This window comes from Zosterops lateralis (genome assembly GCF_965231275.1).
Source record: "Zosterops lateralis genome assembly, chromosome: 3".
Classification (NCBI taxonomy): domain Eukaryota; kingdom Metazoa; phylum Chordata; class Aves; order Passeriformes; family Zosteropidae; genus Zosterops; species Zosterops lateralis.
In genome coordinates this window covers 55,323,670-55,341,147 of record NC_139764.1, presented here as the reverse complement: position 1 = coordinate 55,341,147, position 17,478 = coordinate 55,323,670, and the positions used below count along the sequence as shown (strand labels likewise).

Genomic DNA, 17,478 nt, shown 5'->3' with positions numbered 1-17,478 from the left:
GATCTTTATCATGAGAATTGCTCACACTATGTTATTTCATATTTTGAAACCTCTGGATTTTGTTCCTTTCATTCAGCAGGACTTGAGCTACCAAAAACTGTTTTCCTTTCACCTTCTCCTTTTGTTTTCCACTTTTGAGCTTGCATTCAATTCTGGAGACAAATTTCTGTCTCTTTTGATGAGAAAAATCATTTTATCATTGTGTTTTATACAAAACCCACTCACTTAGCTGCCAGTCAAATTATCTGACCGTACAGGGAGATGATCTTACGACCAGTACCACAGTACTCCCATGGATAAAGTTTTATGAATCTCCAATTTGCATGGATTTTCATTATGATTTACAGAAATTCCAGATCTTGTCAGTTTGCACTCTGAACAGGACACAAATAGCACATAATGGAAGGGAGGCAGATGTTCAGGGTTGCAACAAAATTTAACCACAGGACTTTTGGAAAGTTGCTTAGGTTTCATTTCAACATCTTCCCTCATTCTCACATTTGTAAAACGGCAAGGAACCAAACAAGTAAAAACATATGTAAATATACACACAGGAAGGCGGATAAGTTTCTTGTGATAGCGCTCCACTCGCCCAAAGACCTCTTGGCAGTAACGACGCAGCTCGTCTAGTTCTTCTTCAATCACAGCTGCATCCAGGGGCTCACTTTTCTCAATGAGCTGCTCACCTTGCACAATTATCTGCTCAATTTTGCTGTTATTCAGGGAAATTTCTTGCTGGAAAGCCTGTGCAAAAGAAAAGCCCATGCTTTATCCACAAAATCAACATGACAACAATCTGGGTAAATAAAGATGCAAGTCTCAAGAGTTTTACAGAAAGAATGGTGTGGGTAACAAACAGGGATTGTGCCAAATACTCTTGTCATGAGCAACAATGAGCAATTAAATTAAATTTAGCATTCCACAGTCTTTCAAGCCAAAACCAGTGATACTTCATTGTTTACCATCTCATTCCTTACTTGTTGAAATTGGAAAGAAAGCTCTTCTCTAAACAAGCCATGCCAATGACCAAATGTCTAGAATGAACGCAGATGCTAAACCTAGCACAGTGGAATTTTGGATAATGTGACATTTAGTATTGTTCTCTCCAGAGAAGGAATTTTGTGATGCAGAAATGGTTGAGAAATGTAGTAATTATTAGATATTAGCAATAACAGAGATCTTACATAAGTATTTTTTATTAACATTTCCTATTTTGATGAAGGAAACTACACTATCACCTCTGTTTTTTCTTTTTACATTTTTTTACAGATCAAAGGTCTTCTATTTTGGCAGAAAAGTAAATATTTGAATCTGACATAATTCATAACTTTTGAGGCTGAAGTCTCTGCCTGCAAGTAAAGGAGCCATATTAGGCTGCATTTCTGCATAATGTTTCTTAAAATTCTTTTCTCACCATGCATGGGGTCTTTTATCCCCTTTCTTTCATCCCTCCTTCTCTAACTTCCCAGTCATTCTTTACCTTAAGTTGCTTTATCTTTGCTTGGACATCACATTCTGAGAAATGCTCGATGTTGGTGAGCTGCAGGTCCATCTCTGTTAGCCATACCAGGATGCTATCACGTGCTGTTTCAAACTCCTCCCGCTGCCCAATAAAATGCTGGAGGGTGGAAAATAAGAGTGGTATGAAATGAACAGAAACATGAAAACCCCCAGCAACAGTAGGGAAATTACTTTCATCCTCATCAAACCCAATTTAAACTCAGTTGACCTTCTTCTTTCACTCCCTACATGCTTTCTAAGATTCCTTTTTAAGTAACACCATCTAGAGCTGCAATTAGTTACCTTCTGTGAGGAAAGTGGTGTTTGATGTCACCAAGCATTTGCCTACATCCTGTATTTTGGTTACTTTGGACTAAGTGAACTGATGAGCTTCCTTCCTCTTCCAAAGGTAGAAATCCCCTCAAAAACACTGCACAATGCATTAAACTTAAAGCTGCTGAAGTACCCTTGATTCATAACTAGCGTAATGAAATGGAAATTAAAATTAAAAATGGAAAAATACCTTTAGCCTGCGCAGGATAGAGGTAACTCTCTTTTGTAAATTGTCCCATCTCTGGTTTCCTTCATGAACCATCTGTTTGAGGCTGCCAGCGGAGTCTGTGCGGTTCTCCCGTGCCAGGCGCCGATACTGCTTGTTGATCAGCTCCAGCTGAGTCAGGCTTTCATGCACTTGTCTCTGGAAAGCCTAAAGCAGTATGAACAAAAGACACCTTCAGAATTTTAATTACTGAAATCAGGAGACATATATAGATCTCCTGCCTTATTTTGACCTTTCTTCTGCATCTGACTTATGTAAGCCAATAAATTCCACTAGCTGGAGACATCTCCTGAGGGCTGCCCTATAGAGATGCTGCCTTCTGATTAAAAAAAGTAAAACAAACAAAAAAAACCAAAACCAAAATAAAAATCAATCCTCCAAAATACCCAAAAAAGTTTATAAAACTGATACAGTTCACTGAATGAGAAATTGCAACATGAATATCCATTACAAAGGTAAAATCAGTACCAAAAAAAAGTCTCTTCATTCTGCAAAATTATATGCTTTTATATTTGAGAAGTACAAACAATGAACATGAAACTCTTTTTTTTTTTTTTTAAAGGAACAGAAATCCAAGATTCTTGTGGCTTCACTGGATTTCCTTTCACATACTGAATTTGCTAAATGCAAACATTGAAAAGATTTGAGAAACTGTTTACTCTGAAGCACAACACTAAAAGAGACATCTCTTTATATTTACTGTACTGGTGTGCAAGTAAGTTTTGTCTTAAAATATTCACAGAAAACAAAATGTCATGAATATCCATGCCAACTTATGTCTAGGCAAATGTTTGCACCATGCGCTTTTGATGCAAGAGACACAGCTGAGCTGCACAGGTGACTTAGACTTTTATGCTGTGGCTAGCAATCATGAAGCTTGGAGGAAGCACCTTGTAAAGAAATGACTGAATTAAAACTACTATAACTACTACTACTACCACCAAGAAAACAACAACAGAATATTTTTTCAAAAATCTACTTGTTTTTATCTTTTCACATCACCAAAATAGAAAAGCAATCAAACGAAGACCTAAAAACCAAAATTACACCAGATCTCCTTTGAATACAAGTAGGGTTTGGATCCCACTGCAGTTCTACAAACTTGCTGTCTGATATTCCTCACAATGCCATGAAACAGTCAATTCTCTTCCAAAACTAGACATCTCTGTTAATAAGGACTGTAGAAGTGGGATAGGTAATATACTTCTGTAGAGAAATTTCAATTAAACACGTGAGTTTTCTGCATAAAAAGATACACACTTCATACCATACCATTCAAAGTTAAAAATGAGATAAGCACATTTCTGCTATAATACCAGAGAAGAAAGGAACTGGTTTGGAAAAAGGATCAAATTCTGTAGAGTCCTCTCAACAAAATTATTCTCTTCATTTAATGGCCATCAAATTGGGTAGAGGACAACCAAAAAGGAGCAAATGTGCTTGCAGTTAGGGTGAAATGATCATAGAACTGAATTAATTTATAATTGCACAATTGTTTCTATATTGGAGGAACAATTCTGACAGTATTTACTAGGATCATGAAATCTAGAAGTGTGCAGTTGTTGTTTCACCTGTTACCAAGCCTTCTCCAGCAAAAGAACAGCTGTTTATTTGCCTTCCATTTTTTCATGTCAGCTACACAAGAATTCATCTGCTGCATTTGTTCCTGTAACCTCCTTTCATTTCTCCATAACCTACTGGTGAGGAAGGAGTTTGGTTTTGTACAGTGAAGTCAGTGAGAGCCATCTCTGACCTCTGTGCTCAAGAACGGAAAGGTTCCTATATGGTCTAATAAGCTCCTTTTGTTATTTGTTGGTGGTTTTTTTTTTTTTTTAATTAAAGTGCAAATCTGGAGAAGAAAATAGAACTAGAAAAAATGCCTAGTTAAAGCAGAAACCTGCTTCTGTTAGTATTTGTAAGGGGCCAACTTCATACTGAATTCACAGTGAAGCTGCTGAATGCCACTGGATTAGAATACCACATTGCCTTCCTGCTATTTGATAGGCAAATAAATCAGGTGCTCAGGAGAAAAAGAAAAATAAAAAGAAGGAAAAAAGAGAAAGAACCAAACTACAAGAAAAGGAGGCTTTTGGAGAGGTTACATTGTTCTCTTTGCATCTTGCTCCTGCTGATACTCTATAGACAGTAAAAAATCCACTAGTCTGCTGCAGAGGAAAGGTCACCACAACAGCTGAAGTTCAATGAAACAGACTTCGGGCAAAATCAATTCAGCTGTAGAAATCAAGGAGTCAATATACTTGTGGTATGGCTTCTTATACAGAGACTTACTAAATAAGAGATTTAAATCCTGATCACCACATAAAAGAACAACAGGAAAGAAGTCTGAGGCAGAGTGTGTCCAGGACGCAAATGTTTCTATACTATGGCAATTTACCTGGCTATAATGAAGTCTGCCATAATGAAGTTTGTCTAAAACCAAAACCTGGACAGTACACTCATAAATGTGAATGTCAATTGTAGAACACAGCACTTCACAGTTTAAGTTTCTGATTTAAAACGTACCAACTGCGCTTAGACATAAAATTTGCGTTTCTTCACAGCAAATACTATTCAGTGTCTGACTGTTCACAGAATTGCCTAAATAATTAGTTCTCTTTCTTCTCTTCCATTTTGACATACTCTTTGCAAATATGAATCCAAGCAGAATATTTTCCTCTGTGACTCACCAGGAAATGTGAGTGTGTGCTTTACACACATAGGTTTACAATCCCTTTTAACTGAGACAAACCCTCACATCGCAGCAGACACAAGAGAGTCATGTAACAAGCCCCTAAGCACTGACCAAAGGTACAGCTTGTCAGTTTTGAAGCACACTTAACTTTTTTAAGTCACAGGGGACACCATGTGGACATATAACAATATTTGCATGAACATGAATTTCATTTATAAGGGCCCAAAGGGGGGACATTCTGCATCATACGAGAGACTTCAGGGAGCTGACTTTCAGAGAGTTATGGAAAGCAGGGGAGGGATAAAATCAAAGCAAAAGCTAGAACATGCAGCATGTATTTGAAGAGGCACTTGCTGAAGGGAGATTTAGGAAGGCTCTGGAACACCGACTGACTGGACATATTTACAAGTTGCAGAAATACAAAAGGTGAGGAATCTAGCTTTGGTAAAAAAACAGTGGAGGCACTTCCAGTTGCCACATTCCACTAACTTTTTATCCTAGGAACCTGCCACTGAAGACAGCTACAAAATCATCAACTCCAATTTATTAATACAGTATCTCTGCTGTAACTTGGTTACGGGAAGGAAGAACATCAGCTGGCTGCTGCAATGTGATCAGTAGGTATTGAATTTCAACCACTATAAATCACCTCAAATTTCTTCAGTTCTTCCTTAGCAACAGTGTAAAGTACCCCAGAGGAGCTTGGGAAAGCAGCTGTCCTCTCAGAGGCTTTGAGCCACTCTTCAAATCTAGAGTAGTCATCCAAAAATTTTTGCCATAGCCGCCAGGTCTCTTCAATTCTGCAACAGATAACGGAAAATTAGAGGATGCTTGGTCTGATGGCCAGTTGAACTTTACAGGACTTTTACCTGTCATCTGCAACAGCAAACTAACACTGCACCAGACAATAGCTGACTAATAAGGTAACTTAGCCAGCCAGACTGAGAAACAGACCACAGGGAAGGCTGGCTCATTCCAGACTGAGCTAGAATAAGATCAAGGCTTTTTTTTTTTTTTTTTTTTTTTTTTTAATTCATCTTATTTTGGAATCAGTGTAAAAAACAGTTTTAAGTTTGTATAGGAGCTCTAAAAAGCTGAGCACATGCTAAATAATTTCTAAAATGCACTGCCAGTGACATCAGTAAAGCTGCTCTTTAATACAAGTAACTGTTTCTAGTACAATAAAGATCCTACTGATACCTCAGTTAACTTATCAGTACAAATTCACTAAAGCATAATGTGTACATTCTAAAAAAGTAAAATAGAGTTCCATGCATAGTTTCACATTAACTTAAAATAGTTCTAAATTGATGTGTTGGACACAAAGTTATGAAAGCCCATGTATGTCCAAGACAATGTCAAAGATAGAACTTATAAATGTAGTTTTAAGTAGAACTTGTAGCATAGAACTTATAGATATATACAATTCAAGAATTTCCATGGCAACGTATAAAATTACTTAAATATATGAATCTATGGCTATAGATTGTAATCTAACAGCAATAAATGTTTTCCATATGATAAACAAAAAACTTTACTAAATACATTAAGAATATCCCACAAAATGAAAGATCATAAAACATTCAATTTAGCATTTTGAAACATCAAATTCTTCCTAGATCTTTTTATATTACTGTATAAACGTGACAGAAATAAGCTTCATAACTTAAAAAGTTTAAGAAAATATCTTAAATACAATAGTTTAAATTTGTAAACATGTCTCATTACTAAGTCAGCACATAGTACATAGCATTGCCCTACACCATTAATCTACATCATCATTGCTGTTGAAATCACCAAACTACCCTATGTGGGAATAGAAAACAATGAATCTTCTCGATATGATGTTAGGTCTAAGCGTGTGCAGTTACCCAAACTACACCCAAGAATCCTTGGTGCTGTGACCCTCATTTGCTAAGGTGAGACAGGTGAAGAAATTCCATATAAGTCCTCATGAAATTCCATGTAAGTTCTAAAATTCTTTGAAATGAACACAATCAGACATAAGAGAAACTGCTGAGGAACACTGGCTACATATAAACACTAATACCTGGAATAATATTCCACCCATTCAACGGCTAGTTTCCCATCAATATCAGGAGTTCTTGTGTAAATTTAAGTGTTACAACCTCCCTTTTAGGCAATATTTTCTAAATCTCTTGTAGTCACTGCTATCATCTAAACTTTCTCTAGTTTCTCTCTCATCATATCTATAAAGCATGGGAAATAACAAATCATTCTGTTGAAGGGCTCATGAGTGAAATTTGATGATTTTTATCTGTACTTTGTATAAAGGCATGTGCAACCCAAAATTTCATTTTTTTTTCATAGAGGCATAGCAGCTGTTGGCCTCTATTCAGTGTGTGACCTTTTTCTGAACCTTACACTCTGTTGTTCAGTACTACAACCATATAATATACATCCTATCCTGTATTTCTGCCCGTGGAAAGAAATACTAATCTGTAAGTGTTTTAGACTTACTTAAGTCGCCTTTCCATTGACATTGCACAAATATTTCTCCACCTTCTGTCCAGACTGCGTGTAGCCTGCTGGATAGAGTCACACTCTGCTTCTGTGGCACAAGCATCACAGTCATGAAGAAGTACTTCAGACAGATTGAGAACAGATGCCACACCAGTGCTGTGTTTCTCTATGTCCCTCTGCAGGTCCTGCAGGTGAAGAGATTAGTTCTTAAGAGAAATTGCAAAACAGGCATCCATGCAAATGTACTTATCTTCCACTTACTTAAAAAAAGAAAAAAAGCTTGCAAACAGAAGAAAACCATCCAGTAATACCAATTAAGAGAGTGCATCTACGCAAGTGGTGATGCAATGTTATCTATGAGGCCAGGAGAACCTGGCAGCATGCACAGCTCTCCCAGAGAATATGAACACCAAACCATTAACTGGGACAAACTGCCAGAGCTCTGCATGCTCAGCTGAGCATCTTTCACACACGTTTAATCAACATCATCAATAAATGGTAGAATTATTCTCAGCCCTTTCCCATTATCACAGAGAATGTAAAGCAGAAGTTAGTAAGAGAAGTGTGACAAGGCAATACATTCTTATGTACTGCAAGGGTTTGGTGGAGGACCCTTCATGAACATGCTGCTCCCCAGGTGAGATAGCTCCAAAGTGGCACGTTTGACATGGACTGGCAGCAGCACATGTTGAACAATGCACAAGTAGGAGATTTTTCTTCCTTTAAGTTTCCAGTTCTACAGTATTTTCATTGCAAATGGAAAATGAAGATTCCAGACACCTAAAGAAAATGCACTCACACTGTCTTAGGACTTATTGTACACGATCAGTATTATTTTTCCTGATGGTTTCTTGGTTTCAATGGTTTGTTCTACACTGATGACAATGTTTCCTCTAGAATTAATATTTCACTTTAGTTTTGATCCCCAGATTCAAGTTAAGACAAATCACACAAGTAATTGGCTGCTGCTGTTGATCAGTGCAATGAAAAGAAAATGGTTGACTTTTGTCTATATTTGTAATAAATCATCAGAATATTAGATGGAAAAATCAGTATGAACAATAAAAAAAGCCAAGACAACCTAATTCCAATTGTGACAAAGAAATACTAATGTAACTACATCAAAAAGTGCTATAATGCGTCTAGAATACTAGGTTCATTTCTGATTCAGATGAAGAATGGAACCAGCAGGACAATCAGAGATGCGGAGGTTTATGTAGGAGAATGTGGCAGCTTGAGGATGAATAGAGATAAACTGCGCCATAATTCTACTTTTGAAGTAAACTGTGGCATGCAAAGGCAAATACAGTGTCAATACACTGTGTTTAAACGTATTTAAGGTCTAACTAGAGGAACTTTTCTTACAGCTAGCAACACAACAGGAAATGAGATCCGGCAGATTCCTGTCTTCCAGCAGGAAATGAGATCTAAATGTCTAAAAACCCCAGGAAGCTGGAAATAGAGCAAGGTGGGCCTTTATCAACTTTTTTTTTGGTTGTTTGTAATAACTGGGGTTTCACTTAATGAAGTAATCTAGTTCATCTTCTCAACTAGAAAGTTAATTTGCAAAAATCTACTTGAGAACATAGAGTGGAATATCATCTTTTATTCCTTAGCAATGGCCCTCTCACTTTACTTGCCCGAAAATACTTTCATTGTGATGTCAAAGTGCTTATTTTTCTTTTTATCTGCCCTGAAATGCTACAGAAGGGATACCATAATCAGATGTCATACTTTATGAAACACACACTCCAGACAGCTATGAAACTTGAGGTTAAGTAAGTTCAGGTAACACGATCTCCTTCCTAACATTTTGGAGTAAAGCAGTAGTGAGAAGTGTGGGTCCTGAGCATTCCTAAGAATTACACTTTTTTTATCCACCTACAGAACATTTCCACAAGCAATGTCCAGACTATTTCTTCTTCACAGTCCAATATTTATTTCCCAGATTTTAAAATTTACTATGCTTATTAGAGAACATTAAGCCTTTAGGTTAGTTCACAAAGGAGTGTCACTTTTATGCACTGCTGTGACCTATATACAACCTCTTTTTTTACTTTATTTGTCCAGAAGCAAACATCATTTTTTCACATTTCAAGAGGTAGCAGATTGAGAAAAAAACCAAACAAGTAATCCTTTAAACAAAGTTCATTAGCCCAGGAAAATAGTGCATTGAAATTACCCTACTTTCCCCAGGATATCCAGATTCAACTGCATTTTTAATTACACTAGAGACCAGCAATCTGCAAAGCTGATGTTTGGCTGAAGCAGATGCTGAGAAGTAGATAATGGAGCTTCATAAACAGAATCTCTTTCACAACATAATATTTTTAACTTAATTTTGCATATGAACAACTGGGAAGAAAACATGACCTCTGTGGAAGATCAAACATGGAATAGAATAAAAAGTCACTAACAGAAGAGACAGGGAACAAAGTATTTGAGAAGGTAGCCTTCTGAGGTGTGGTGGATACTGATATAACCTCCCACTAATAAAAATACTGGTTGCCACGCATTGAAAGTGGGTGGGTTTTTAAAATTATTGTTATTATAACAACCATGTCTTGTATCATTATCATATCAAATCATCACCATGTTTCCAACTACAGCATCCTCCCATGATAAGATTAATCTCTACTTCTGCCCTTTAGAGTTCAAATTAAACCACTCTCTCTTCTACAGAATATCACTGCATGCTGTCATCACAAGGAAACAGTGGAAGGCAGAGATATACCAGTCTCTGTGCCCAAAATAAATCCCCTAAGAAGTGGCTATAACAAACTATAGGATGCCTGCATAGGGATTCTTGTAAATAATCTCAACTGCCTGCTTTGTTGATAGCAATGTTTAGCCCTTCCCAGCACTTTATTGTCTCGCAAACACAATTAGTGACACTTCTGTGTTATAAATTATTATCCCTATGTAAATTCCATATAAAATATTAATAAGCAATTCTGAACAGAGAAGTAGCAAATCAGTTGAGGAGCTGGCAAAATCTCTGAGGGAGTTCTTGGGTCTCAGTTCTACCCTCAGCTTAAAGGAGCAAAATGCCCGTTTGTACTCTTCATAAATTATCTATAAAATATTTTGTCTTTTCTCTTCCCACATATTTCTTTCTCCTCTGGAGATGTCCAGGAGAACATCTAAGTCATCTCCAGTGGGAAACAGAAAAGTATTTTTGCCAAAAAATAACCAGCAGGAACACAAAAGACAACTGTTCTCTCCAGCAATGTGCTTCTAGGGAAAACTGCACTGGGCAGTGAAGTGTAACAGGAAGGAGAAAGTACAGTAAATCATCTTAGAAGTAACATTAGTTTCAATGCCAAAAACTGGCTGACTTCATGTTTTTCTACATATTTTAATCTAGCACTGCATAAAGTAAGAATTGTAATATTTTTAACTTCACATGTATAGCTCATGCATCTTCACGTGCAAAGTGACTCTCAAACAAGCTGCAAAATAAAACTGAGTTAGAAAGGTTGCTAAAAATAGTAATTTTCAAGCATCTGCAAAATTTGCAAGGTCAAATAAGTGTCAGTTTTGCCTCTGGGAACAGACAATTCAAACAAACAAAAACCACAAGCCCCAAAGGAAAACAACTGCAGTAACTCATTCAGGTTATATCTCTTAGTGCCTTACCTTTCTTGGAAATGTCAATCAGCTCCTGGTGAATTCGATGTCAAGGCCAGCAGAAGGCTCTATAAGTGACACAGTAAGTACCACTTGCCTTGATATTTAAGCATTTAGCCTCATGCCCTCTCAAGTGAACTGGGTATGGGCAGCCCAAGGCCACTCTACTTTGGCTCTCCCCATGTCACCTGGTAATTGTGTTGTATTTTACCTGCTGCTCATTTAGCTTCCTTTGTATCTCCTCAGAGTCACAAGTTTCATAGACGATAGGTTTGGACAGCTCTGACTCAATGTGGGCAAGCCAAGATCTCAGACTACTCATGTTTTTATCCAACTGCTGCATTGCAACAAGGGTTTCCTTCAACTTCTTTACCCTGCAAAGAGAAAGAAATGGCAGTATTAAGTACACCCCAAATAAAAATTTTCACAGCATGCGTTTCAGGAAGTTTTCAGAGTAACCTCACTTAGATGGCGAGTTCTGTTGTAAAGTCTTCCTTTATTATGTAACAGAAGTATATTATATGTGCATAGAGTCCTGGTTAAGAAAAATTGAGTCCTTACTAATGCCACACAACATTTTCAAAGCTTCTGCACCATGATCAGTTAATTTTAATATTTGTTAAGAAAAGTTTTCTGGTTTTTTTTTTGGTTTTTTTTTGGTTTTTTTTTTTTTTTTTTTTATGAGCTCACACACATCAAACCCCCTCAACAATATAAGTAGTTTAGTTGTGTATTTGACTAATAGATGATAACTGTTCTTCTTAGAGTACAAATAACTTATCCATGGGAGATGGGAGAGTCCACTGGGTGAACAGGCCTTTTTCACACCCATGAAAACACTGAACTAAGTAACACAGAAGATTTGAATTGGAAAGGATCTTTAAAAGTCATCTAGTCCACCTGCTCTGCAATGAGCAGGGACACCTTCAACTAGGATCAGGTTGTTCAGAGCCCCATCCAACTGACCTTGAACATTCCTAGGGATGGGGCACCATCTGGGCAACCTCTCTGGGCAACCAGTTCCAGGATGAAGACTTGTCTTTGAATAAATAAGTTTCAGAGCAAGAAGTCCAGCTCAGAACGTGGAGGGGAAATCTTGAATCCCAAGGGCTGCTTTACATTAGTATTATTGGACTATTTCAGGTTTAAACAGAAGAAGTTGGAATGGAATTGCATAATGATTTCTAATTAGTAATTTTCTTGGAATCCTGACCCTGGAAGACCAATGACCAGGTAAAACTAAATAGAATTCTGTTTGATTGGGTTTTTTTTTTTTTTTTTTTTTTTTTTTTTTTTTTTTTTTTTTTTTTTTTGTTTGTTTGTTTGTTTTTGTTTTATTTTTTCAATCAAAAGAGCATTAAGCTTAGAGAGTGAATAAATTCAACTGAACTTTCATCCTATCTTAATAATTTTTCCTTCAATCTGTTTGAACTGAAAAATCATCCTTCAGTAATTCTCTCCCTCCTACCCCCATGTTTCATAACATACATTATTAGTGGATTCTGAATCTTTTCTTAAGTTCTCTCTTTTTCCCTGTTTGTGTGGTACCAAAGACAATCTTGAGTAATGTTCCCTTTTATGCTCCTATTGGTCTTCTACTTAAGTGCTTCAATACCAGAAAGGTTTAAAAGATGAGTGCAGCTGGGAGCAGACTGAATAAGTTGGGTTGAAAAATACAAGATTCCCAGATTTGTTAAAGAAACAAAATGCCACCTGACTATCCTATAATTCAAATTAAGCAATTTGCATTTTTTCTCACAATACTAACCAGTAAATTTATCAAGTGTTTCCATATTGAAAGCAGAAGTTGCAGCTGACCATTAAGAAAGTCACAGAGATATAACTGTCATCTTCGAAAAAAAGAGTTAAATCATTCCAATTTTCTTCTCTTTATAACCCTCTCTTCAGCTCACAGATGGTTAAACCGTGGTTCTTTATTGCTGAAACCCTTTAAGAACAGTTCACATACAGCTTCCTTGCCAGAGTCTCATCACCAACAGCTGAAGGATTTTGATCTGTAAAAAACCCCCACCTGCTAACTGGAAAAAAAATCTGGGCAATCTGAAAATCTGTCTACAATGGGATGGAAGTCAATACACTTATACTGAAAGACTGCCACAGTCCTCATCCTGAGGCTATCTCATAACACAGCTATATTTTTAGGCTTGGGGAGACGGCAGGAGAACATCCACTGAGGGCACCATCTCCCTGTCAGCTGTGGTTCTACATACAATGTTTTGTGGGTTTCAAACAATTGAAACTTGTTTGTAGGATAATCAAGAAGGCTGGTTATCACCCTTTTCCAGCTTTCATACAGCTTTTCCACCTCTGACATAATTTAAAAGAAATGAAATCCTGCCCATTTTCTGCTTGTATTTTCAAGGCTCGATGCTACTGATCTTTTGCAGGCGTGCTGGAGTGGGAAAGGGAACAATGAGTCATATCATCCCTGTGGAGAAGCAATGTCACTGGATCATCTGCAAGACCAAGCTGTGGACCAGGATTTTTTTGTTTGCAACTGTGTAGTACTCTACTTTCTGTGCTGGATTTCATCTACATTTTGCCTGCAACAACTATAAATGGGCCATCATTCAGAAAGTGCCCTCTGCCTCAGGCAAACTGCACAGGAGTACAACCCTGACAGAGCATAAAACATAGTCTGGGCCAGCTACCACTATTCCAAGTCAAATGATCTAAATTACTTCAGAGAGAGAAACAAAAACAGCGTGACATACTAAAAGAACACTCCAACAAAACCTAAACCCTGCAGCTTCCTTCCTGTCCCCCCACTACATCTACCCTTAACACTGTTCTTATTATTTTGTACTGAGTTAAACATAACAGGTTTCTTGCCCATGGTACAAATAGAAACAAATAAACAAGTGCTTATTTGGGTCTGCTGAGATTATTTTTTTTTTACTGAACTGCAGTAGTGTTGTGCCTCCGGCTACACTGGAAATATATCTGCGATCAAAGAATAGATGCCATCCAACATGTCTGAGAGTTTTCCTTCTGAATTTCAGAAAGCAAGGTTGCCTATGCTCTAAAAGCTCTGCTTAAGAGACAAAGGTCAAATTCTAAATCAGGTAGGTGAGATCCCTTGCCAAGTGTATTTTTGATGTTTTGAGATTTCACTTGCAAAATCATGTTTAAAATGCTAATGATTCCAATGATCATTTCATGCTTTTGTTGCAGCACTAGGCAGCACAGTAACTGCCCGTGTTACTGTGAAAGACTTGAGATAACTTTTCTCCTTCATAGTAAAAGCTCTGCACTGGAATCGAAGGATTGGAACCATGACAAAGATGGTTTGAAGGTTGTTTATCATAAAACACACACCCTAGTCTTGTTACATGCACAAATATTTGAATTCCCAGAAAGGAAAATACAGCAGAATTCAATTGTTTTCATGGTCACTGATAAAAAATCATCTAACAATTTGAATGAGCTTATGATACTCATGTTTTCATGTTCCAATTAATGTGCCTCAATTTCCCCAAGAAAGCAATAACTTTAGATTGTATATTAATAATGTCTATTATTCTACATTGGACAAAGACAGTGGAAAAACAACTTGGAGCTAAAACTATTCACAGATATATTTAATTCAACTAGTCCTAAAGAAGAAGTCTTAGATTCCACTTAAATCTAAACAGGAACAACCCTGTAAGTACAGAAAAATGCATCATATAGAAGTCATAACGACTGCATTAGTCATTTAGACAGCTGCTTACTAATATTAAACTTTAAAAGCAACATAAAAAACTCAGTAAGAGCATGTTGGCAAAGTCTGCACAGTAGACACCGGAAAGCACAAAAGGTGTTTCTTTAAAAAATACCTACTTGGAACAGTAGACAAAGTTTAAAGGAACACTGAAAAAGTGACAAATGTTGAACTATTAAAATCAGCTTTGAAAAGATCAGCTAAAACATAATCTTTTTATGAGTAAAAAAGTATTTGTTTTCCAAAGCACAGTACTACTGCGTAGTAGGACATCAGTAAAGCCAGTTATATTTACTACTGCAATCAGTTTGCTCTTTTGAAGACTGAATTTCTAGAATTCTGAACAACAGCTAAATTTATAGAAAAGATAATGAGAAAAGGGAAAAAGAGAAGCTGAATCAAAAATCCAAGGTGATGTAGGCTGAGTTCAAGTATTACATGCAGTTACAAAACAGTCATTAATATGAACAGGAAAGACAGGCTTTGCTAAGTTAAGTCTGAAATACTTTCTTTACAGCTTCTTTCCTTCTCTGCCTTTTGCTTGTAGTCATGCCCCTTTGATGACACAAATGTCAAGCAGACAGATACAGTCTGTTTATTCTCATGTGTGTGCATGCTCTCATATTTGAAAACAGCAATAAAATCAGTCCACAGTTTCTCTCAGACAGCTAAGAGATTTTACTAGTTCAAAGTCTCCAACACTATGGAAAAATTATTCCAGGATCCAAAAGTACTAGCTGTAAAACAAAGTATGCTGTTATCAATGTCAACTGTTTCTCAACTGAGCAGAAAACAGTAATTTCTAGCTATAGTACTGATTTCTACATAACGATATTTCAGTTAGTTTTGCAGCAAGCCAAGACTTCAGAAAGAATAGTATCAATCAAAAGCAAACAAAAATAGCTGCCTGCCTTGTGATATCACAGTTACAGTCTGGGAGGTCTGAATCCACACTGTTGTCCTCCGCCATCCTCACAGCATGCAAGTCTTCCACCACAACCATGAAATTTTCCAGTATTAAAAAGAAGAACTTCCACTCCCAAAGCCTGCAAACACTGTTCTTTTGGCAGGCGGGGGAAAAGGGACACACACTTTGCTGGGTAGTACTGTACAGAAAATGTTTCACGCCAAACAAATGTTACCAGCCGTTGCTTGATAACATGACACTGGATGGTGACAAGTGGTCATGTTTCTAAATAAAACCTGCATTCATCAACATGTGCCAGATTTGATCTCTAGGAATGTGGACTGGGAGTGGTAGGGGAAAGGATGAAAACACATACAAAATCTTCTTTGCAAAGCCTGAGCAGTTGCAGCAATAACACTGTTTCCTGGCTGTAAACAATGGCAACTTTTTTCATGAGGCTGACATGACAGAAAAATTCATCTGAAAGGATTACAAGGTTCTAGAAGGGAAAAAATGCAAGTCTCTGATACAGACACAATTCTGCAGCTGTCATTTCTGTAGTTACAGACCTCCTCTGAACAGAGGAGCAATTGAGAGAAAGGATAAGGGAACAGAATTGATAAAGAAAGATGCTTTTACAGATGACTGGAGAAGTTTCACCACACAGTATAAAATTGACAGGTAAAGATTCAGACTGGATATGTATTACCATAATACATTACTAGAGCATTTTTACACAGCACTTTCTATTACTTCACAGCTGTAGGAAACAAACCACTAAGAAAAATGCCCCAGGCAAGAGATTACTGTAGCATTGCAGAGAAGTCTGCAGGCTCTAATAATTTATTAATACTGTCAGGCATCCAGGATTTGAAAAGATGTATTTTATTCTCAATACCAGGACAACTAATCTGCCTTTACTAGCTGAATGAAGCCAAAATTATGTTATATGATACACTCCAAATTCCAAACTATCATAACAGAAACACATGCCAATTTATAAGAACATATTCTAAAGGGCCTCAGGAGCCTTAGAAAAAATTATGTTGGGGGAGGTCAACCCTTTTGTCCACTGATAATCAGACATCAAGACAAGCATTTTTTGCATACGTTAATCAACAGCTTGGGTTTTTATGACTTCCAGCCTAAGATACAGCTGAACTACCAAAATTCTCATAGCCCAGCATCAAACCTTTCCACAATTTATTTCCAAACTTCAGCAAATCTGCAGAGTTTTTTTTTTCACTTAGTGAGCACTGGAATGTAAAGAGTTATGTTTAATTGCATACAATAATTTTGAGCATGCCTGTTGAGAAGGGTAAGTTGAAATGATCTGGAAATAAAAGTAAATAATATTTTACATACATTAGTTTAGAACTAGGGCTTGACACTTAATGATAATAGAATGAGAGGGTTTAAATGTATAATATTGCATCTTTTTTCTCCCCACCCAAGAACGATACAAAATCCTAAATTATAAAATACATGAGCTATTTATGTAATTCATGAAGTGCAAAACTGTGAGAAAATTATTGTTGATAATGGAAGGAAGGCTGTAGCACAGCTAAAACAAATAAATAATTTTCTTTACATATCAAACAATAATCCTGTATTTTTTTAAGTTCTAAAAATTGCTGTTATACTTTTCATCTTGAATAAAAAGTGTCATTAAGCCCTGTGTGTATACATCTACGTGCCGTTACTCTTCTCCATACATGAAAAAAAGAATCTCACAGAAAAATTAACACTTAGTTTTAGACCTGCTCTTCTTGAAATCCAAAACTACAAAAGTACTGCTTTGATTCCTCTGTCAAGAAATTTTTAGAAAAACTACACTTGCATCCAGTTTTAAGCACCATGTAAAGTAAGATGTTACTAGAGCAAGGCTCACTAAATCTGATTGCAACTGATCCTATACTGTAGAAACACAGAACTGTTAAGTCCAGCTGTTAACCCGCCACCATCACCATAGTATTATAATG

The 17,478-nt window shown here is 36.8% G+C and overlaps 1 protein-coding gene across 16 annotated transcripts in view; it reads right to left on the bottom strand.

The window, feature by feature from the left end:
- SYNE1 (spectrin repeat containing nuclear envelope protein 1) overlaps nt 1–17,478 on the bottom strand; it is a 280,640-nt gene that overhangs the window by 18,636 nt on the left and 244,526 nt on the right. For 15 of the 16 annotated variants that reach the window (XM_083856114.1, XM_083856125.1, XM_083856128.1 and 12 more), the window contains 6 exons: nt 11,077–11,239; nt 7,233–7,420; nt 5,401–5,551; nt 2,024–2,206; nt 1,481–1,618; nt 553–744 (listed from right to left, as the gene is read on the bottom strand). In XM_083856114.1, coding sequence (XP_083712240.1) covers nt 553–744; nt 1,481–1,618; nt 2,024–2,206; nt 5,401–5,551; nt 7,233–7,420; nt 11,077–11,239 — 1,015 coding nt within the window. Of the gene's footprint in view, nt 1–552; nt 745–1,480; nt 1,619–2,023; nt 2,207–5,400; nt 5,552–7,232; nt 7,421–10,873; nt 10,934–11,076; nt 11,240–17,478 lie in introns of those variants that run through there. The other variant, XM_083856119.1, reaches the window with a different exon arrangement.